Source organism: Eurypyga helias, unplaced genomic scaffold (genome assembly GCF_000690775.1).
Source record: "Eurypyga helias isolate BGI_N326 unplaced genomic scaffold, ASM69077v1 scaffold4763, whole genome shotgun sequence".
In the NCBI taxonomy this organism is placed as follows: Eukaryota; Metazoa; Chordata; class Aves; order Eurypygiformes; family Eurypygidae; genus Eurypyga; species Eurypyga helias.
The window spans coordinates 36,307-59,548 of record NW_010240410.1 but is presented as its reverse complement, the minus strand read 5'-3'; the positions used below and the strand labels follow the sequence as shown (position 1 = coordinate 59,548).

Here is a 23,242-nt window from a genome sequence, read left to right as displayed (position 1 = left end):
TGCATGCTTCAGAACTTTGCCCCTTTTCTGCAACATCTTTTTAAGAATGGGCTGGGTTGTTCCCACCTAGGAAGATGTGGACTGGCTTGGCTGGAATTGTTTTGGGTTTCCAGTGGGATAAAATAAAATAAAATTGGCTCTGAATCTTTTGACTTAGCCAAATCTAAGTCAGGGCCTTTGTAAGGTAGATTACTGTAACTGCTGAGAAGCTGAACTTTCCTCCTTAATTTTGAAAAGACCCTTCAAAAATAGAAATCTTGCAAGTAAAAGCGTGATTATGGTCACTCTGGCACACATGCTTGATTTAGAGTGAATAATTCACACTTCAAAGCACAGCTATGTGTATAGTTTAAGAAGACAGGGGAAAAAAGAGGGAAAAAAGAAGGACCCTGGGCCAGTGATTTTTCGTTGTGTCTTTGCTGTCTCAGTTTGACTGAGCCAAATCCTATCACTAGAGGAAACAGTCTTTGTACAGTTCGGTTCCCTTTTTACACACCCCCATGATATTTTCATGAAGTGGTTATTTCCCATGATTTCTGATCACCTTCTTGTTGGTTCATTTACATGAGGAGAACAGACAATCTGTCTTTTCTCTAAAGGGAATGAAGATGTAGCTGTGTTTTTACTACAGAATGGAGCTTTCTTCTGTTCCTACATCCTGATGGATAGCCCTGAATCCAGCAAACACCTTCTGAGGAAGTATTTCATTGAGACAAGCCCACTACCTGGTAGTGCTCCAGCAAAAACAGTAAGTAGCTGTTTATCTCTCTGAAGAGATGTTCTTTTAAAGGAGCATCATGTTAATAATTGATACTTGTCTTTGCCTACCATGTGGCTGGTGATTCTTCTCCTCAGCTAAGAGCCTTGTGGTTTGCTACCCATTTAGAGAAGGAGCTGTGACGGTGGCTTTCAGGGCTGTCTGAATCGCAGGGTGTAAAACAGTAGGTTTAAATGGCATCATTGTAGAAGGCGCCGTATGTGGCAGCTTCCGCTTGGCAATTTTAACATATGCTGTGGAAAGAAAACATTGACTTTGTGCTCTAAGTCTTCCCGAGAAATAGGCACTACCGCAGGCTTCCTCTGGCCCAAGGATAACAGCTTCATTTAGGTTTCTGTTGTGCATTCTGGTTGCAAGGTCTGTGCTGGCCAGGAGTGTTAGCATGGCACGGACCTAAGCGTGTCAAGGCTTCTCTTCCCCTGCGTCTGTTCAGATACAGCACCTACAAATAGGCTCATGTGGCTTTTTGTTGACATGGGACATGGGTAGAGCAGGCTGACATTTGCTCAGAATACATTTTTCCCTGCTGCAGATCCTCATCAGTAGAAGGTGGCTGATAGCCTTGACTGCCGCTCGCTCAGGACAGATTTGGCTCTCTGGAGCAGCATGGAGAGTATCGTGTGTGATCAGATTGCTTGTGCCACTGAAATGTTTTTCGATTGGACGCAGATGCCCACAAAAAGCAATTGAAGTCTTTTTACGTTGGCAAGAACTCTGCTCACTACTTACTTAGCCACCAGCAGCCTTTTGATAATTTTGGTGGTTCATTTGTATCTCTGTTTCTTCCTCTGTAAAATGGAGAGATTTAAACTCCTCATATCTCACAGCTGCTGGAAAGCATAATACATAGAATCATAGAATCATGGAATGGTTTGGGTTGGAAGGGACCTTAAAGATCGTGTAGTTCCAACCCCCCTGCCATGGGCAGGGACACCTTCCACTAGACCAGGTTGCTCCAAGCCTCATCCAGCCTGGCCTTGAAGATGGCCAAGGACAGGGCATCCCCAGCTTCTCTGGGCAACCTGTTCCAGATGGTGATGGTGCCTTGAGATCTACAGATGAGTGGCATTGTTTTCATGCAAGGTATTATCACATTTCATGATTATCACATATCTTTGTATAACTGGGCTGCAGTTGAGTGTCTCTTTGCTCCGCTTGTAACACTGCGGGGTGTGGACTGTGCTTTGGTGTGGGGTAAAAATAAGCAGAGAGTTTTCAGACTGCTAGGAACTTCTCAATTCTCTCTTTTCCTGACAAAACCCTGTCTCCCTGGATTCCTGATGATGCGACGAACGTTAGGAACTACGGTCCGTACACGTGAGCTTGACTTCATTCAGTTCAATCAGCAGATTTAGAGCCTTCCTGTGGGATTCTTAGTTTTGTTGAGAAGTAAACAAAAGGAAGCTAAATCCTAGGTGGTTCTGGATAAGAGCTGATAAAACTAAATGGCTTTTAGAAGGAAAAACATCCAACTATCTGGATAATTCAGCTTGAATAAACTTGGAATAAATGTTTGAATCACAGGGAAGAGGTCTGTTTTCCATGTGAACTTGCTGGCAATATTTAACTTAGCTGCTGTAAAAATGACTCAGCTTTGCTGTTGTCACACCCTGAGTGAAGAAGAGAGCAGTCCTAAAACATCAGCTAATTGCCAGAAGGGCCCGGTTTAAAAAAAAGAAAATGAAAATCCAAAGAAACAGACCCAGAATCTTGACCTTGATTCTTCTAGTAGCTGTTTATTTTTAATATGTTTGCTTATTTAATGCTTTCTCTTTGAATTAATTTTGGCAGACTGGGCTGAACTCAGGAAGATTTGTCCTAGTTTGTCTGCACAGCTCAAGTCTCAGAAGTGATAGTCACACACCCTGATAAGTTGGTTTTTTTTTTTAAACACGACTTCATGGCAGCTGCCAACAAGCTGCCTCAGTGCTTTCTTAGTATCTCTCAAGGTTCGCAAGTCTTTCTGTGTAAGCGCTGTGGTGCATTTCGCACTGGGAGGAAGCAGAACTAGATTTTGTGGAGACTGTGATGTCTGTGGCAGCCAGTTGGATGCCAAAAAGCCTCTCCTCTTGGACAGGGCAGACTGAGCACCGATCATTTCAGAATGAGCCCAGAACTTCAAAAAGCGCTTGTCCCATCTGTGCTCTCTCTAAGTGAAAACACTGCACAGTTGACTTCCAGTTGGTTTCCCAGCAGAGAATGGTACCAGCTACGCATGAGATGTGGTTGGAGAGCTGGGTTTAGCTGCCACACCTCCCAGGCAGCCATCGCACTGTGCATAGTGCTGGCCTTTCTGAGAAAAGAGGAGTTACATCTCATTTTTCTAATACCTGTTTCTCTTTTCTTTTTTTTTTCTGGTATAAATTTATGCTCACAGCAAACCACTGTCTTGCTGAAGAGAGGAAGTGCTCCCTTTTTACAGGAACAGGTAACAAATGCCAACCCTCTGCAGTAAAGCAGCTGGGCACAGATTCCAAACTTTGATAGGTGTGATCGGCACGGGGATGCATCTAACTTTCCATTGTGTGCAGTGTGAGATATATATAGTTTTTCCCATTACAGACCAGAAAAAGAGCTTAAACTGCTGCATATTCCCTAGGAAATGTTTTGCCGAGGATTTTGTACACAAGCATACAAACGGATATGTTTGTGTGTGATCCTCCTCCGATTTCTTAGCGGCTGCATGCCTAATCTCAGTTACATCACCAGCGGTAAAGAAATCTGCGACAGATTCACAGCAGCATTATTGATGGAGGGATTAGATCACCGTCCTCAGTGTATCCTGTCTACGGCAAGAGCGAGGTTCTGCCGGGGCATGTCACATCAGCCAGAAGGAATGCACAACAGCCTTTTTAATCACCTTTCCAAAAGGTCTCAAATCTAAGTAAAGATGTATTGTATTTGTAGTTCATCGTTTGCCCACGAGCAGTGGGGTTTCTTGCTTCTGCACAACTTCCGGTCTCTTGCCATCCTCAGTGCATCCCCTGACATCTGTGCAGTAGAAGATTTCCATTTAGTTTTCACGACTCATATTGAGAAATTCTTTCCTCGGCAGGAGAAGGGAGTCTATGGAGGTTTTCCTTACCCTTCTGAAGAACAGGAAGCTGCCCAGAGTCAGGCTGTGCCTGGGAGCTGACGGCCTATGAACATTGCCCCTCTCTCGTCTGAGCACAGAGCTCACCTGCCATTGCCAAATGGAGGAGGGTTGAGCTGCTCCCTGGCTCTGCACATTCAGTGTCACAGACCTCTGGCATCAAAGAAACAGGCCTTTCTGGGAAGATAGCGGACATGATTATGTAGGAGTTGGGAAGGAAATCCCCTCTCTTCATGGCGTTGCTGTCAGGATTTCTTTCACTTAATTATGTTTTCATTGCAGAGTGCTGAGCCAAGTAAACCCTTAAGGGTTCCCTGACATCAGGATACTAGCGCCAAGGTGAATTTGGTCCACTGTCCCTAATTCAGATGAAGGGGTTCGGCCGATCCTCCACTTTGCAGCAGTCAGGCAGAAGAGGCTCTCAGTCCCAGGCTCCAGATGAGGAGGAGGACTGAGTGCAAGGAGAAGTTGCCTGGCAGATGGGGACACCTACCCTGCCGCATTCTTAGCAGGTTTTGGATTTCACAATCTGGTCTGTGGTTTTAGCAGTCACTATCTGAATTCTGCAGGTATCTTTCTATCACGTTAAATACCCCGAGGCCATGGCTCTGCATTTTTGAGGTAAATGATACACAGCAATCTAAATGTAAAATAGAGATGAGTATCAGTCTGAAACGAGAAGCAGCAGAGATGCATGGTCCTGCTTGCACCCGCTAAAAGCAAGCTATAGATATTATTATTACTGCACTGGTCGGTGTGCTCAAGGACAGGTACTTCTTTTGTACTGGAATAAGAGCCTGAGCCCACTGTAAAGGGCATCATCTTGAAACAGAGCAGGAACCAAGAGGGCATAAGCACCATCAGTTCCTTTTTTTTCTGTTTATTTTTCAGGTTTTTAAAATTAATTTATTAAGCAGGAAGAATAAAGAGGGGTTGGAGTTTGTAGTGCATTTTCACTTCTGGCTCCCCTGAGAGAAGGGGAAATGCAACTGTCCCATTATATGGGCTGGCAGACAGAGTCTGGGTAGCCTGAGGCAGCGACTGGTGTCACACAAGAAATCTGGAGTCTGAATTCAGGATCTCAGCCACAAGAACCTGCTTTCTCCTGTGAGGAGGAAAACCAGACGAGCAAAACAGCTGTCCAGGCCTTCCCATCACTGCCAGAATTTAAGGCCCTGTATGGTTATATGCATCCTCTGTGTGACTGAAGGACCTGTGGATAGCTTTTTGCATGGAACATTTGCCCAAGTTTTTGGCTGTAGTTCTCAATTTTCTTGCTTTTGTTTGTTTAGGTAAAATATGTGAATAGTTCAAGGGATTAGATACTCTGGTCATGGATGCTTGTCTTGGGAAAGGTGCTACAGAGCATCCCACTTCAGATCAGATGCTAGAAGATATTTTTTTTAAAAGCCAGGAAAATTTTTCTTCCCTGTTTTCTTCTTGGGCCGTGGGGCACGAGGCCTCCGTGAAGGGTGTTGCTGTTCCCTTCTGTTGGCAGACAGCAAGCTGTAAAGGGAAATAGAGGCAAGAGCATGGCTGATCTGCATGGCTTCATTTTTGGGGTTTAGACTCCCTCTGAGCAAGGTCTTTGTGATGGTTACAGGAGATAATTGATGGGTCTGATAGACAGGTTGAGACGAACCCACCTTTCTGTAACCCCCAGTGCTCTGTTAGCAGTTCCACCCCCCATATCTTGACAACGATATGGGTAAATGGGAAGCCCCTTCCTTACTAGCAGTTAATTTTCAAGACTGTAGACATGTTGTCTGGAACTGCTGCCTGAAAGCTTGGGTTTTCCCCTATTCATTCTGGTTTAACTCCTCTGCCCCCATTTTGGCTGAGTCTCAGCATATATTCCTGGAAAGAAAGGAACAGGACAGAGTATGCACTGACAGCCAAGGTTAGTTGTTAAAATGGCTAATTTCTAGTTAAAACCTTTCTCTCATATCTAGATATCAGACTGTGCTTGTATTATCCTTTCAGCAGCTGGATCTTCACCTTTCTCTTACAGCCTGAAGATGCTATTCCCATTAAAGATCTACATGAAACACCTGTAGTTGGGGATCAGGCCTTTTCTTAACTCTTTCCTAAACCAAGGGGGTTTGTGATATTTCTAATGCAGAGCATGTGATTTTATCCAGCACTGTTAGGTAGGAGGGTGATGATGTTTTTTCTGTAGGAGCAGAAGTCATGGTGTTTATTTAATTGTCCTGGCATAAAAAGGCTTTTGCTGGCATCACTATAAGCCACAATATGGTATAAAACAACATCAGTAGGAGAATTTCATTGCTGACGAAACTGTATTTTTATCAGGGACAAATTTAGCTGATCTAGGATGGAGCTACAGTGATGCTGCCCTCCTCCTCTCCCCAGCCACGTGCTCCTCCCTCCTCTTGCATCAGTACCATCGTAAGTCAGTGTTTGCTCACCTTGGCTGGAAGCTAAACCAGCTGAAAATTCTCGCTGTAAAATAAAAAGTAGTAATATTGTAAGACAGGGTAGTGCCCTGAACATTTAAGTAGCCAGACAGCCAGGAATACTACTTGAGGATTTTGTTTGTAGTGCAGAGGAGCTGGTTTCCTGCATTACCTGGATTTAGGGATCTGGCTCCTGTTACGAGCTCGTGGGACAATTCAGGGAATCAGAAGATGAATAAGTCAAGTGTCTCAGCACAAATATGCTCTTCCCCAGTGAGGTTTCCTCATGCTGGCAAGATTTTCCGGTCCCTTAGCATCAGTATCACATCCCTACATCTCTCCTTAAGTGTGGGGTGGCTGGGGATGGAAGAGAGAATCTGACTTGTGGTTTATACCCTGTTTCCATAAACCACAACTGAGTGCTGTCCAGTGTCATAAACAAGATCAGTCTTGAGCTGTTACAGGTGAAAAGAAAATTACAGAGAACTCCATAGAGAATTTAGACCAAGAGTTTGTAAGCAGGAAGCTGTGAAATATACAGACCTGGGAAATCTAACAGTAAAGCAGAATATGGTGAGGGCCAGTGTGAAAGCTCTGCAGTGTAACTTGTGTGTATTTTCCAGCAGCAGTGGATACTCTGCTTCCTTTGATCTCTTGTTGCTGCTGGCTTGCTGTGTTTTGTGTGGCTGCCTTGTGGCACGACTGTGGATGTAGCTTGAGACAAGCAGCTTCTGCTCCCTGCCTTCGTTTCCCCAGTGATACCGTAGGCGTAAGATTTCCATTCATATTTGCAGGGCTGTCCTGAGGCTTCACTAGTGACCATTTGCAAAGCTCTGTGTCCGCACTAAGCACGACTACTGTTGGTTTTTAAAAGTGCAACTGTTTGTGCTCACCCTTTATTCCATTCTAGACATTTGAACCGTGTGAACTTCCTTACTCGGAGTTCGGCGTCTCAGATAAGCATTTGAGATAGACCTTTGTTTCCCTTTTCTTTCTCCCCCTTCCCAAAATATATTTCTTTTAATTTTAAATTTGGGGTTAGAAGTACTAAATCCTGGGAATTGGAAAGCAAATGAGATTTGCTGTCGTGTCCTTGCTGCCTCCTGGTGGAGAATTAACCATGACTTCATTGAAGCTGTGGGATGAGTTATGTCAGAAGCACTGAGCTTATGAAAACCTTTTGGGACTAGCATTTAAAAAATGTGTATTTTGGAACATAGATCTCATTGGAACACAATGAGGTGATCTTGAAAATGAAGCCTTGGGTTATTTACTTGCATTGATGACCATTATGTGTCCATGTTTTCTTTTGTCTAAGCTGGAGCCAGAAATAAGTAGTTATGCCTTTCACAACAATTTCTGGGTTTTTTTCCAAAAGAGGATAAAACAACTTCCTTGTCTTACTGTCAAAAGCAGCAGAACATTATCTAGAAAGAAGACAACTGCCAAAATCATGTCTCTCAGCTACTAAAATATCTTCCTAAATGATACTGAGCAAATTTCTAGTGTTCAGAAACACTTTAGAAGAGGGTGTTTGCCTTTCCTTTCATTTCCCAGATGTTCCTTTGCAAAACCTAAACCTTCCCCAGAAGGTTTGGCTGCTTCTTGTTGGAAGGTTTAAGACGGAAGAGCAGCACCTGGGCATATATTAATTATTCCAGTAACAGGCCTCCTCCTAAGAAGTCATTATCACACTCAGCAGATCTCTCTGTCCTCTCTATGGATGCACAGCAATGATCCGTGAGGATTTCAGAGGCTGACTGCCCCACAGGGCTTCCTCTGGACCTGCCTGGCCTCTCCGAGTGTTCAGTCTCCTGGAGATCTGAGCAGCGATGCAGCCCGTGTCCAAGAGACGGAGTGGGGTTGGGGCTGTGGAGGCTGGATGTGGGATGGTTTCCATGATCTGTCCGTATCACGCTGCTGGTGTCGGGGGTGAGTGCGTCTTGCAGGGCAGGGAGCCCAGCCCCAAGGAAACTTGCTGCACGGTGTTGGATGAACAGGCCCTTGGAGTCTGTCCAGCTGTCGGGTGAGAGTGCTGGTTTCAGGCAAGGGCAGCTCATCTTTTGTGGGGCACACTGGAGCTGGTGTATGGGCTGGTGAAGGAGTCCAGATCCCCTGCTTCTGCTTGCTCATGGCCATTGGAGTGAGCTCGTGGAGCAGCGATATGGTGCAGGCTGGTGATATTCAGGCATGATTTCATCTCTGAGTCAGTTTAATTCCTAGAAGCAGATTGGAAAGTGAGCAAAATGTTTATGGTCTGTGCTCTGATCTGCCAGATTCCCAGTGGTGTAACAGGCTGGGAGCAATTGGTGATTTTATTAATGTGTTTTTCTCTTCTTTCTTTGACATCTGCAGGCTTTGTGTGTGAACTGGTCAAACCTCAAACTGCCCTGGGTGGATCTGGACTGGCTGATTGATATCTCCTGTCAGATAACTGAGCTTGATCTCTCTGCCAACTGCCTGGTCTCCCTTCCATCCGTGATCCCATGGGGCCTGATAAACCTCAGGAAGCTCAGCCTGGCTGACAATCAGCTGACGGAGTTACCCAGCGTACAGTCATCCGATGAAATTATATGTACAAGGTGTGTGCGCTAGAATCTGTCCACGGCAGACTGAACCCGTATGGGGAGCAGGAGCTTCTTGGGTTATTTTCTCTCTGTTGCACATTTGAACTTAAGTTCTGCCCTTTTGCATTCTCGGTGTTTCCAAGTTAGTTGTCAGGACTACTGTTGGGGCTTTTGTTCCTGTATTGTCTCATGTTGCTTCTCCTTTTCTCCAGTCCTGGTGAGCCCCACTCCTCTAAATCTGAGCCCTGAGCTGACTCAGTAGACATTTGCTGGCTGGTGTCAATTATCTGATTTGCTCTCTATCCAGACCACTCCTGTCTGCTCACTGGAAGGGTTAATTTTCTAAAATGGGGTTTTTTTGCTTTGCCTTGTGAGAGCGCATTCCAGCTACTTTCATTCAGATCTAAAGCTGTCCTGGTAAAATAGATGTCTATGGCAACAGGAGTCTTTGCTAGCATTTTATTGGTGTCTGACTGAGTATCTTCTGTACTCACAGGTTACTCGAGGTCGACGTATCCAGCAACAGACTCTCTACTCTCCCTTCTGGATTCCTGCATCTTAAAAACCTTAAAAAACTCATCGCTTCCAAAAACTATATGGAGAAATTATTTGATGAGGAAAACAGTACGTACGGTCCAGTGTTACACTTTCATTTCAAGGCCTCATCTGTGAGGGAAAACATCAAACTGTGGTAATAATGACTTAAGGACAGTATTAGCTAGAGATGCTTAGCATCTCTCAATCCTTTGTCCAAAGAACATGAAAGGCCTGGTTGTCTTTTAGTACTCATGAAATCCTTTGGCTGTTATCTGGTGAGTGTGCAGCATCTTGCTGGATCAGACTGCCCTCATGCTTACACCAGGTCCACAATGTTTTGTGTTTTCTAGCAACTAATTGGATTGGTTTAAGGAAGCTGCAGGAGTTTGACGTCTCTGACAACAGGTTGGTGGAACTTCCAACGGTTTTTCTATACTGCTTCAAGTCCCTAAACATACTGAATGTTTCCAGAAATCAGCTGAAAGTGTTTCCAGATCCCTGGGCCTGCCCCTTGGTAAGTCAAACTACTCTGACAGAGTCAGAGGCTGAAAAAGCTGTTGAAACGTGGCAAAAAATATACTGTGATGCTTAAAAAGCTGTCAGGCATCTTAGACTGAAAGGCTGCTCTGTTGCTGTAGGAGTGTCCGAGCCTGATTCAGTTTATGGGTCTCGGATCAAGTAATTCTGAGGTTCTGCCCTGTTCTCACCGTGTTGATGGCATTGGTGAAAAACTTGTAGAAGCACGTCTTACATGGATGTATTAGTTTTCTTTATAGTTCATGTGAGCAGGTGTATCATTAGGATCATTTTACAGAACACTCACCCTTCATTCAGAGTTAACTTTGCCCGAACCCATGACAAACTAGGGCATCTATATCCACGCCTCACTGTTAGTTTATTCCTCATTTTTACAGGGATGGCAGGAGGACAGGATACTTGGGTGAAGTGTTTGTTTATAGTTGAAAAGCAAATGGGGATAATTTTCAAAATAGCTTTTGAAATGCTTTTTGCCCACCGAAGAATTTACCCGTCAGCTGAGTGCATCCCCTTAGCAAATAATTTATCTACATCAGAATATCTAGAGATCACCTGGAATGAATTTATTAATGCCTTAAACATGTGACAGCTGATCTACCTCGTTATTTAATGAGATGATTGCTGCTCAATAGGTGTTTGTTCTTTTATGTTTTCCAGAAATGTTGTAAAGCATCTAGAAACTCACTGGAATTCCTACCCGACACATTGACTGTTTTCTGGAAAAATCACCTCAGAGAAGTGGATTTTTCTGAGAACTCACTAAAAGAAGTTCCACTGGGACTCTTCCAGCTTGAAGTAAGTGTAATTTCTTCCTACTTCAGAGTACTTCTCTTAATACCTACTCAGACTTCGAAGTCATAGCAGTGGCTGCCTGTGTAAGGTAGGAGACTACCTGCAGTTTTGAGTTGATGAACACGGCAATTGCACAGGGCCTTGGAGCAGCCCGTAAGCCCCGAGTGAATATATCCGGGGCCTCATCTAGTGTGATATGGTATCTATGTTTGACACAGGTCTTCTGAGAACTCCTTGCATGCCTGTGGTTTTCAGATTTTGGGAGCGCAGTTTGGAAGACAACCATTGCGTTATAGCTGCAAGCTCCAACCGTCCAAGCATCCACCATAGATGTACTCAAGTGCGCTCACAAATGGTTGTGTTTTTGCTTAACCTGGCACACCAGTGTTGTCTAATTAAGGGTTAGAATCATAGAATCACAGAATGGTTTGGGTGGGAAGGGACCTTAAAGATCATCTAGTTCCAACCCCCCTGCCATGGGCAGGGACACCTTGCACTAGACCAGGTTGCTCAAAGCCACATCCAACCTGGCCTTGAAGACATCCAGGGATGGGGCATCCACAACATCTCTGGTTAGTCTTTCTGTGCTGAAAATAGTATGTTTGAATGCCCTAACCGGTGCTAATTGGCACCTCTCATCTGTAAGCTTGTGCAGATTAAATAATTCTTGTCAGTGGACATCAGAGATACATAGTTTTACTTCAAAATTCTTCAGAATTTGTGGCTTTACATGGTTTCAACATGAAATGAAGCGGAACTTGGGGGTTTCCTCCAAGCTTCCCTTCCAGATTGTGAAACTCAGGGTCAGGGAGGTAGAAAGATAGGTAAATCTTTGTGCAGAAATTGCAGGATTTTCACTGTTGGGCTCTGTGGGAAGGATGCCAAAGTGATGGCTGGTATCCGTGTCCAGTTTGGTGCTAGGGAGTCTACTGCAACGGTGCCTCTTGCTCCTGTCTGGAAGAAGGTCTGAGGGTTGTTTGCTCCCTCAGTTGTTTTGAATGATCCCTGCAAATCTGGCTTTGTTTTCTGGTAACCGTTTGTTTTCAGTTGGCATTTCTCCCAAAGTAGAATGAATCCTGTGGACTATTTTCTCCCAAACTTGGGGTTGTTTTCTGAATGCATTAAAAATAAGCCATGTGGGTGAGAGCTACCATGACAGAATTAAACACTAGATGGTGCTTCAAGGGCACGTTTCTTCGGGGCCACAGCTCAGGGACTGCAGAGGGATGTGAAGGCGCCAGTACAGCGCGTCAGAGAAGACCTCAGTGCAATCTCTGCTCATGGTCTGTCTTCAAAGTTAGCAAGCTTTGGCTGCCCTAAACAGTGCCAGTTCTTATCCATATCTTTTCAGCCTTACCTTCATAAAAGAAATAAATAGCAGGTATTTTCAGTCCCCTGAGGGCTAGTGTGGTGAGCAAATAGAAGGTGAAAGCCCATGCCATCAGCCCTAGTTTGGGCTACTCCTCGGTTGTAGAGTTTGTGTTGGTGAATAGGGCTGCCCTCATGCTCCAGCCCTCTCCAGAAGTAGGTGTGGGAAGGGGGAGATGGGATGGCAGTAATGTATTATATGGAATATATATAGCATGTATATAGTGTATTACTGTGTAGGAACAGCAGTGAACTGTCTTCTCCCTGGGAAAAGCTGAAAGCAGAGGAGGCCTCTGACTTGAAAGGGTGTTTTTGACCTAGGCTGGTGGCACATATCACTCACTTTTGCTTCGTCTCCCTGGGAAAAGCTGAAAGCAGAGAAGGCCTCTGACTTGAAAGGGTGTCTCTGATCTAGGCTGGTGGCACATGTAGTTTATCACTCACTTTTGCTTGGTTTGTGGAGGGGTCTTAAGACTAGGACCAGCTCAAAGTCTCTAAGATGATGTACTACATGCTATACTAGAAATGTGGTGTTAAGGGAAGCAGAGGCCTTCTCAACTTTCCTGCCTGTTGCTTTCTAAAGGAGCCAACCATACAGGCTCCACGCCATGTCTTAGTTCTCTAGACTAGTTTGCTTCTCTCGAAGAGACCTGACCCTCCCTGGGTAGAATTATTAAGGTAAGACTCTGGTCAGCTTTTCCACATCATGAGCTGACGGAGGCAGCCTAATCTGGATGCTGCAGTTCCTTCCCTCTGGTATAATCTTACACGTCAGAGCCCTCTTTGCGTGCTGCAGCAGTAGGTTTGACGGAAGTTGTCTGCTACCGCCGTTGTCTCGCTTCTGGAGGCACCCGTTCCCTTCCTGAAAGGCATCAGAAATAGAGAAGTTGGAGATGAGAAAGGAGAGGCAATTGCAAAACAAGGACTAGTGGTCTCCAGAATTACAGTTGTGAAGAGCCAGCCAGTGGAAAGTCACTAATTTTCCCCCTACGGAGCAGGCACATAAGCGTTGCACATAATCTCACCAGGCTCTCCACCTCCCTGGAGAGTGGCCTTTGTCAGCCTTTGTGGGGGACATGTAACATGGATACAGTTGACTGAAAATGAAGCACCCCAGCTCGACCACACAGAACAAAGTTTGTGCTAATTCTGGAACGCATAGCCCCCCTTTCCTCCCGCCCCCTGCTCAGGGATATTTTGGGGGAGAAGTTTGAAGCATTGTCATTGAACAGCCTCATGCTGATACTTGGAGAGAGCTCGGCACCAGGCGCCAAGCGAGGACTGGGTCTTCCTTCCAACGGGAGGTTCCAGCCAGTGGAAGGCTAATGATGATAAAAGCTTTGGCTGTCAAGATGCGAGTGGCAGGGAGGGTTTTATAATTTGCACGGTTTGCCAACTCTTTCCTCTAGTGGTTCCTTCTGCGTATCTGCAGTTTGGTACTTTACTCACCTTCCCTAAGTCCCACCAAAGCCCAGTGCTGCCACTCGCTTATCACTAGAGGGAGCGTTTTGCATGGTAATGGCCTTTCCATCAACTGCTGGTTGTCCATCGCTTATGTCACATGGACACGTTGTATTTTTCCGATCTGAGAAAGAGGGAGGAAGGCCAACAGACTGGCTTCATGGGGCATTGTTAACCCTGCTTGATGAAAAAGAACATAAACCTTTAATAGCCTGGGGAGCAGTGGTTAGGGACTCTGGAGCATAGGTAGATTTTTCATCAATCCTCCCAGTCAGAAGGAATCAGACTGGTTTGGGTTGGAAGAGACCTTAAAGCCCATCCAGTGCCACCCCTTGCCATGGGCAGGGACACCTTCCACTACACCAGGTTGCTCCAAGCCTCATCCAGCCTGGCCTTGGACACTTCTAGGGATGGGGCATCCACAACTTCTCTGGGCAACCTGTCCCAGTGCCTCCCCACCCCCTCCGGAATCTCAATCTCCCCTCTTTCAGTTTAAACCCGTTAGTCCTTGTCCTACATGACATCACTACGATGTCCTGCATCCTTGTCACTACATGAAGGGGTTCGAAGGGGCCAGTTGAATCTGGTGAATCAACAAATGGTTACGGGGCTGGTGCCACAGCCTTGGGTTCAGCTACTTAGACCTGGGACTTGCTTTGAGAAACCTGGTTTGCTGGGGGCTGCTGAGTTGTGGTGGGATGGCTCCCATGATGGGAGCGTTGGCAGGGAAGGATACAGGCTCTTTAGGAAGGACAGACAGGAGATGGGAGAAGGTGGGGTTGTTCTCTGTGTCAGTGACCAGCTAGAGTGCATGGAGCTGGGGATGGTTGAGGACCCAACCCAAAAGACTGAGTAGATGAGGCCCCCTATAAAGGAGAAATGTTCACAAGCCCTGGTCCTCATGGGGGACTTCAATCACCCCGATATCTGTTGGAGGGACATGATTTCCATGGGTTATAGTGCATTAACACTGCGATAATTATGGCACAAGATAATTCAGCAGACATCCTGCTTGTCTCTCTTTTCATGGGGGGACTTGCAGAATAAACCTGGTTGGAAATTCTAGATAGAAGACCACTTTTTGGTGAGAATTTCAGTCCAGTGAAAATGATCATTTGAACCTCAACATTTTTTTTAAAGGCAGGTGGAAAGCAAACACTTTACAAACCTGAATGTGAACTGTATTTTTTTCTTTTATATTTCTAATACATGCAAAGAAGGGGTTGTGTTTAACTTTATGGTATTTGCAGCTGAGTCCTGGGTGTACGATGTTAACTGTACAACTCAGCTTCACTTCTTGGTTTTAAAATTTCTGTCCCTGGTGTGAGGGGAAAAAAAAGTAGGTAACTTGCATAAATCTTGGGAAGTTAATACATATTCTTTCCATTTTAGTAGACGTGTAATAACAAAGCAATTAAAATTTTTCCTTGTGTGAAATAGTTGACTTCTTGCACATTGATTTTTATGCCTGCACAGCAGGTGTAAGCCTACTCTGACACTAGCTTGCACTCACACATATAAGACTTCTCACCCGTATGTGGCATGCTGTGTAGGTAAATCAGTCTGTTCTTTTCCATTTGGAAAGGTTTCCTCACTAAAAGTAAAATGTCCTCTTATATGGGTTGTTTCCAATTGCATCTGTCAGCAAGTAGACTAATAATCTCCCAGAACTAATAGTAGTGGTACTTCGTGCAGAAAATATACTTGCTGGAGACAAGGAGGAAATGTTTGCATGCTAGGCAGCGAGGACAGGATGTTCTGATGAATAAGATGTACTTTCTTCATGTTCTCTTACTTCATAGCCGTGCTAAAAACCCTCTTTCTGTGTGTTTGATGAACTCTGTTTTCTAACTCTAGGCTATTCCTCTTTTAGGCTTTGGTGTCCCTGAAGCTGCTGGGAAATCAGTTAGTTACACTGCCTTCACAAGATAAGTGGAATTGCAAACAACTTAAATCACTGGATCTTTCAAAAAACCAACTTGGGAAGTAAGTGTTTCTTTCAAATTTTGTCTGAGAACACAAAAGCTGAAGAAATAATAGCAAAACCGATCCCTCGTGTAATACAAAGGCTGTCAGTAGTGAATTAATTACCTGCACTGAAAGCATTGATATCCACATACCATGTCTCTAAGTATATTGTGTGTCTGTGACAGTGATGAATTATCCTTTACTGATTCTTTGGGCATTTAGCACACTCTATCATTTATTAAGTACATAGATTACTGATAATGGCAGTTTAATTCCAGAGCATGTAAAAATTCCTTTAACCCAGTGTGTGGTTCAGCACTATAAATACTAAGTTTCTGGGGAGCACATCTTAACCATAAAGCATCTGGCTGGATCGCAGTTTGTAGTTAGCGTGGGAGTATTGTTATGGAAAAAATGAAAAATCTTTGTTTTCTCAATTAAAAGTGTGACCAGCTGCAAGTTCATAGGGAAGGTTGGCATTAATAAGGTCATCCAATAAAGAGTGATGTTCTATTTGGAAATTACAATAGGGATGTTTAACAGAGAGAGTTAAAGGTCCCTTACCTTCTCCAGAACTGCACTGAATTATGTCATGCTCTCGTCTTCTCCTTTGGGTGCCTGTCCAGCAGATTTTCTGGAGTCCCTATGAGTTGCAAGACAAATTACTGGTTTTTTGAATGCCTCGGTGCATTTCTAGAGTCGTGTTGTTGGGTCATCTTGCAGAGACTCTCTGGTGAGAGCAGGGAACGGCAACGGGTCAGTTCTCCAGCGCTCCTCGCAGAGCTTGTTCAGTTTGCTGTTTGACAGCCTACTTAACCTTGACACCCATAAAGACGGGGGTCAAGTGCTCTCGCCCTGGGACCTGAAAGCGCTGCCTCGCCGAGCTCCGTTCATTTGCCAGAAGAAAACCATTGGGCCTGGAGAAGTGTTGGTGGAGCCCCGCGCTGTGATTGTGTAGCAGGTTTCAATCCCATCTCTCGCAAGCCGACAGGAACCCCTAAGAGCTGTGCTGTGAATCCCACAGCCTTCAGAGGGACCGAACTCTGCGTCGCAATAGTGTCCTGGGCACGCAGCTCCAGCACAGTTCTCAGCTGCCCTGTATGAGCTCTTTTCTCCACATGTCACCATGTTTTTTGGCCCGCAGGAGTGACGAGGGATATAAAACGAAGCGGATTCCGTTTTTCAACACCAAGAGCAGGGTGCGCTGTGGCCCGGAGGCAGGTAAGGTACACGGGGAAGCGAGCTGAGAATGCCAGGTGAGCTGTGGAGCAGCAGCAATCTGTGGAGTTTGGCTGGAGGGAAATCAGTGTAAATTCATCTGCAGTTTTATGTGCAACAGCATTTAAATTAAGAGGAAATATGTTTAAATAGAATGTTTCTAAAGAAATGGTGCAGCTGGTTGGTACCATTAATATAGAAAGATGAAGAATGAGTCAAACCCCTTTCTTTCACCGAGCTTTTATTCTTTTCATGAAGGTTTATTGTTTTTAGATGGAGTACTAACTGATATGTTGAAGGAGAATTAACCCATAATTACCCTTATTACCGTTAGGATTGTTTCTGTTGCTGAGTTTATAAACGGTATGTTTCCTCGTCTCTGATTTGCACCCACAGTTTGGGGCAGAGCAGAAGAGATGTTCTGGATTAGTGCACGTGAAATCCCAGAGAGAACAAAGGAATATCTGAAGATACTTGCACTGCTTCCTGTTCTCTGTGGGATTCATCTGCATTTCTTTTTGTTTGTTTGTTTTATTTTAAAGCCCTTGGAGAGCTTTCTCATTCTCGGCCGCCTGCAGAATGCTTTGCTGTAGAGCATTCTTTGCAAATCGCAGAGTGGAATAGAGCTGGCGTCTTCATGACGCACATCCACGCAGCCCTCAGCTGCTGGTGGGAGGGAGAGGCCCTCCTGCAGCAAATGCTTTCCTCAGTTTCCCTGAAAATTGTCCACAATCTCAGGTCAACGTGAATAGGTAAAATTGGTAAATGCGCCACGTACAGCCATAGCTACACGTTAGGCCTGGAGGTCTCCCCTCTGCTCACCCGGGAGGCAGAGGCTCTACCTGGACCTCCAGGCAAGGTTAATCTTACCTCGTTTTTCCATCTGTGTAAGTAGAGGCTGCTGTGCAGCAAGTCCTGTTTGTGCACCCGAAAGAGGAGAAGGGATTGGTCTGCATTGTTTTGCAAGTAGGAAATGGAAATAGAAATGCTGTGACATCGGTGAAGTCCCGAACGTGGAAGAATTGGAACAAGAGTCTGAATCTGTGGAGTCTGTTACATCCTCAGAGCTTCTCTGTGAAGTGCTACAGCAGCATGCCCCAAAGGGGAGAGAAGGGCAGGAGCAGAGGGCAAAGGCAGTTAAAACCGGCTATAAAAGAGAATTGCTGTCCTGATGGAAATCTCTACCTGCTGCAAACCCAGCGTAACCCCTCTACATGAAGGAGGAGAGGATGGACTCTGCATTAGTATCATGTGAAAAGCCTTGGCACTTAATGCCCTGGTGCAACTTCGAGCTGCTGAGGTTGCCTCAGGTTGCAGGAGGGCGCAGAGTAGCCCACCTGGTTGGTGCCAGGAGTGAAGAGCCACAAAAACAGCAAAGCCAGCTCATCTTTTTCTTTTTGTTCCTCTGCCAAGTATAGCTTGGTGAGCCTAGAGGATGTGGCCAAGGATTTAAAGAACATCAAGAGAAAACAGAGGCTGGAGTACATCAGCTGCTCACAGAAGTCTCCTAGCGAGGTGGGAGGCAGGTTTTCATATGATTTTACCAACAAAACTATTTACTCAAGTCTAGATATTTAAAGAGAATAATTTATGGATGTTCATTATACGTGATTGATAAATCTCAGAATAACATCCTACACACGCATGTGGTGGTGGTGGCATTTACTCATCCAAAAATATATTTTCAAGAAGGGATTTGTTTTAATTTTTCTACAGTTCTTTAAAAGAAAATTTGAGCTCAAGCCAGAGAAATCATAAATACCTCATGAATAAATAATTACAATTCATAAACACCTCGAGCTTGCTTCCAATATAGTACAGTCCTTTCTGCCTGGGACTCTCTGGTGAATTGAGACTATTGCTGCTATTCTAGGTGTTTGCTCCTACGTGTCCAAGAGGGACTAAATCTGTCTGTGCCTAGGTGCGTACTGAAGAGGAACAATGAAAAGTTTAAGTCTGGCGAAGAGCCAGGAAGGAAGCGAATTGAATCCATGAATGTGCCTGCTGTTCTCCTAAAATAATCCCAAAGATGAGTTTTTATTTGAAAACTCAGAGGTGGACTGTGACGCCCTGCCCACACCAGACAGTCCTGTCACGTATATGAAACACCCTGCAGACAGGGGGACTCTATCTTTTCTGATTGTAGCTCAGGCTTGAAGTGCTGTTAGTGTTAGAACTTGGGCATTTTCTCCTGAGAAAACCTCTTCCATTTTCTTTTTCTTTTTTTCCTCTCTTTGTCAACTAAGTCCAGTTACAGTTCCTCAAATCTTCTCTGTAAGGGAAGATCTCATGAAACTCTCCTATCCTTGGGGAAGGGTTTGTCTCGCATCTCAGGGAGTTGCTTTTACTGATGGTGGAGGCAGCAGATGGTGCTGGTTGTACTTTCCTAATCAGAGGCTCAGAATCTGCTTGTCCCTGTGTGGCCTAGTTTTCCTTGATTTCAGGATGCTTCTTGGTAGATATATGTGGCACTCTTAAGACAGCAACACAATTCATGGCAGCTTTTCATGCCTCTATCCCCGGAGTAATTTGTGGAGTGAAATGATGCTCTTTGGAACCAGATGAATTTCCCTTTGTTTGAACCTCTCCCGCAGCAGCAATTCAGCTGTGCAGTTGCTGCTATTATTGCTTGGGGTTGCTCCCAAAATACGCTGGTTGCTGCTCAGACACCTAAGAGGTCCTGAAGTGCCCTGAGACCATGCAGTCTGATACAGAACAGAGGGGTAAACGCGAGCAGCGTTTTAACGGCAACATAGGTTAGCAGTCTGTCAGCTGCAGTTTGGGTTTTCTTCTCTGTTGTTATTGACTTCGTCCCACCATAAATTGCTCCAGCATGCAGCGTGGGGGCATGAACATAAATTCTGACCGGCTTCTGGCTTTTCTCAGGCAACATGGAAAAAACATGTTGGGAAGCATTTGTGCCCTTGGTATGCCCTTTCACTGCCAGCCATGAGGTTGGAATAGGGGCAGTTTACAAGGTATTACCAGCTATTCAACAGCAAGAAATAGAATACCACTCGTCCTCTGGTGTGTAGTTGTCTTGGCAGGCCTCGAGTTCCTCCCTCAGCACCCCAAAAGTCCTGGAAACCGTCACCTTCAAACATGCACCATCACCATGATTTTAAAAACTCAAGATGGGAGCATTGGCGTTCGATGGCTGTTGAAGGCCGTTTGCTTTTCTGCTGTTGCTTGGCAGTGGTTCCTGCCAAGGAACATGACCTCATGTCCTGCCTGCAAAGTTAAGGTGAAGGCTCTTGGTTCAGAGCCTTGGTGCCTGTTATGTTTTAAAGGTGCACTTTGTTTCCTGTCTTGTTCCAGGTCCTTTTTTGGAGTTTCCAGCATTTCTGAGTGATTCTCTGGAAGTCCTTTATCTGAACGACAATCAGCTGGACTCTGTCCCGCAGTCCGTTTGCCTTCTGAAAGGTTTAACAGAACTTTATTTAGGAAAGTAAGTAAGTCCATGTCCTGGAAAAGCTATGCAGTATTATTTCCATGTTGTTTTAGTGGCCAGTCTTCTGTGGGAGCCCCGCCCTAGATGTCCAGTGCTTTTGATGTGAAAAAGCTGGAAATAGTCAGCCCCTTGTTAGAACTGTGCCCGTCGTTTGCTTTAGATAAGGAGGAAGCTGGCCTTTTGAATTAGGGAAGATGATCTAATGCTTTGAACACAGGCCTGGGAATCTAATGTGCCTCTAGTTCATTCTGGATTTTTGCTGTCAGCTTCTATGGTGTTAGAGTCAATAACTCATCATTTTTGCCTTTATTTCCTCAACTCTCCAGTAAAGATGATTACACTTGTCTCTCTCAGAGGATAAATTGAGGTTATACATCACTTTTAGGATGGAAATTACTATTAAAGTGCTGAGTAGTCTTATTAAAATGTTAATGGAAGATTTCTGCAAGGAGAGAATAGTGTAATCTGAGAGTCCGTGAGAGCAGCTACTTACACACAAAGCCTGGTTGTTGGTAGATTTATTTGTTTTTGTACAGTAACCCTGGTATCCGAGAGCTTCCTCCAGAACTTGGACAGCTGGCTAATCTCTGGCAGCTGGATATCGAGGAACTAAATATCAGTAACGTTCCTGCAGAGATCAGAAAAGAGGGTAAGGCTGATCCTGTGTGTTCTTTATTAAACTGACTGAGCATATCATGAAAATCGCTTCCTTCTAATGGCCCTGAACAGGAACAGTGTGCGTCCAAACCCTGCTTGCGGTTAACTGGGTTTGCATAGGGAAACCTCTACGCCTATTTGCAAATTTGATAATCAGTGCTAATCTCTGGCTATATGATCAATTTAAGACAGATCACATGTTAAAATGATGACTTATAAGCACAATATTTCTTGTGCAGCATGCATGCCGGATAAATTCCATGGCTGGCTTCCTGAATGTGTATATTTTAGGGTATTTAGACGGTGTTTCTGAAGACTCAAGTGTTTAGGATCAGCAGTCACAGTCACATTGAAGTGACTTTATTGTAAACTGCTAGGTTTTTGGATTTATTACAATACTGTCTTCTTTTTTGTGTGTTTTAATAAGAAAATCCTGTGGGAACAAAGTTATTAGGAATTATTCCTTCTCCAGCACACTGTTGAAGCCTAAATCTAATTTTAACTGGAAACATAAAAGTAGAAGGAAAAACGGAGTATTTTCCAATACTAAATTAGTATTTTATGTTTCCTTTGAGCTTCTGGAGCATACGAGCCACAGCATTTGTTTCTTCTTACAGTGCTCCATTGTAGAGTCTCGGAGCAGTGACCTTTTTCTGGGGTCTCTGTCTCAGGTTTGTCCACTGGAGATTTCTTTTGTTTATTCTCTGGGATGTCTCAGCCCACAGCGAAACTGCAGGGAAAATATTAATTCAGCTGATGTGTCTGCAGCAGTAGGTTTTGCGCAGTCCTGCTGTACATATGTACGTTTGTAACTGCTTAACCACAGATAAAGCCTGTTTGCTTCCCCCCACCCCGTAGGCCCTAAAACAGTGCTGGCATACTTACGAGCACAGCTGCGCAAAGCCGAAAAGTGTAAGCTGATGAAGATGATCATCATCGGTCCTCCGCGCCAGGGAAAGTCGACGCTGGTTGAGATCCTACAGACAGGAAAAGTCCCTCAGATGATGCACAGCGATGCCACCATACGTACAACAAAATGGGAGCTCCCCAAGCCAGTGGGACACAAAGCAAAGGTGAAAAACAGTCCACGTTCCTTAGCCCTGGTGGGATGTTTGAGTCCCCTGGTGTCCCTTTTGGGCTGAAATTGCCTGCCTTTTTACAAAGAACAGTTTCCGTTACCTGTGAGCCAGACCTCACCAAGTGACACGTTTTTAGACCCATCATGATTCCTCTGTTTCATTTCCAGTTGGTACTAAAGGATGGTTCTGTTTTCCTGAGCCCTCAATTTGTATCCTAAAGAGCGAGCCATGTGTAGAATGCCTAAATTCTGGCTCTCCCAGCTCGGGTGGTTTTTGGACACTGATTCTGACAGAATGTTTTAAATCAGCTTCTCTAAAGCAGATTGTCCTTTCGTTTGGGGCCAGAAAATGGGACATCAGTACCTAAAGCTGGACTCGCTTGACATCAGAACTGTCCTAGGTGGGGAAAGTGGATGGGAGGTAGGATGCCTCTCCTCTGGTGTGATCCAGAGAAGCCTAAGGCATACCTTAAAGAGCCAAATCTCAGACGGCTCTTTCAGGGAGTGTGTCAGCCCATACTGAATTCATTCAGACAGCAGTGATTTCATTCAAGCATTTGTAGGTGACCCTGTCCACTGCCTGCGTAGTAACACAGGGGTTAGAGCACGCAGAATTGGTCCCGAGATCTGGTCAGAGCTGAGGCTGTGCAAACACGTGGCTCTCCCTTCCCGGATGAGAGCCACGACCACCAGACTGTTTTGGAAGAGGTAGAGGAGCCTTGAGTTCAGCTATTCTACAGCAAGGAGTGCCAGGCCAGAGACAGAAGGAAAAAGGGCAAGCCTAACTCTTTAAAGAGAAAACTTTGGTGGGAGAAGGGATTTGTGCATTTTGTGTTGAAGAGCAATTGAAATTAAATCCTAGACATCATCACAGACCTGGAGTGGGATTAAGATGCTGAACAGGCTCTTGTCAGACCTCTCAGTCTCTGTCTCTCTAACTCTTTAAAGAGAAAACTTTGGGAGAAGGGATTTGTGCATTTTGTGTTGAAGAGCAATTGAAATTAAAGCCTAGACATCATCACAGACCTGGAGTGGGATTAAGATGCTCTTAACAGGCTCTGGTCCCTACCTCTGAGTCCCTGTCTCTCCATACAGGCACCCACAGCAGAGTCTTTTGGATGAGTAAAGCAATCCTGGTGCAAGTTAGGGCTTGGTTTAAACAATATGGAAGTTCTTCCAGCTGTTTCTGGGAGACTGCAAGCTGGGAGTGTGCTAGGAGATCAGAGCCCTGCTGAGATACGTAGCTCCTTGCTGAAATCTCATAGGGTAACTTGCTGTGTGGGATCGGTCAGGACTTGGACCTGGACCAGTAAACACAG

General features: G+C 44.9%; 1 protein-coding gene across 1 annotated transcript in view; it reads left to right on the top strand.

Annotated features, from left to right (window-relative positions):
* The window catches only part of LRRK1 (leucine-rich repeat kinase 1), a 78,523-nt gene that overhangs the window by 22,753 nt on the left and 32,528 nt on the right, over positions 1-23,242 (top strand). The window contains exons 5-14 of the mRNA XM_010148424.1: positions 600-748; positions 8,645-8,871; positions 9,353-9,480; positions 9,744-9,907; positions 10,588-10,725; positions 15,425-15,537; positions 16,664-16,740; positions 20,056-20,185; positions 20,725-20,837; positions 21,704-21,918. Coding sequence (XP_010146726.1) covers positions 600-748; positions 8,645-8,871; positions 9,353-9,480; positions 9,744-9,907; positions 10,588-10,725; positions 15,425-15,537; positions 16,664-16,740; positions 20,056-20,185; positions 20,725-20,837; positions 21,704-21,918 — 1,454 coding nt within the window. The remainder of the gene's footprint in view (positions 1-599; positions 749-8,644; positions 8,872-9,352; positions 9,481-9,743; positions 9,908-10,587; positions 10,726-15,424; positions 15,538-16,663; positions 16,741-20,055; positions 20,186-20,724; positions 20,838-21,703; positions 21,919-23,242) is intronic.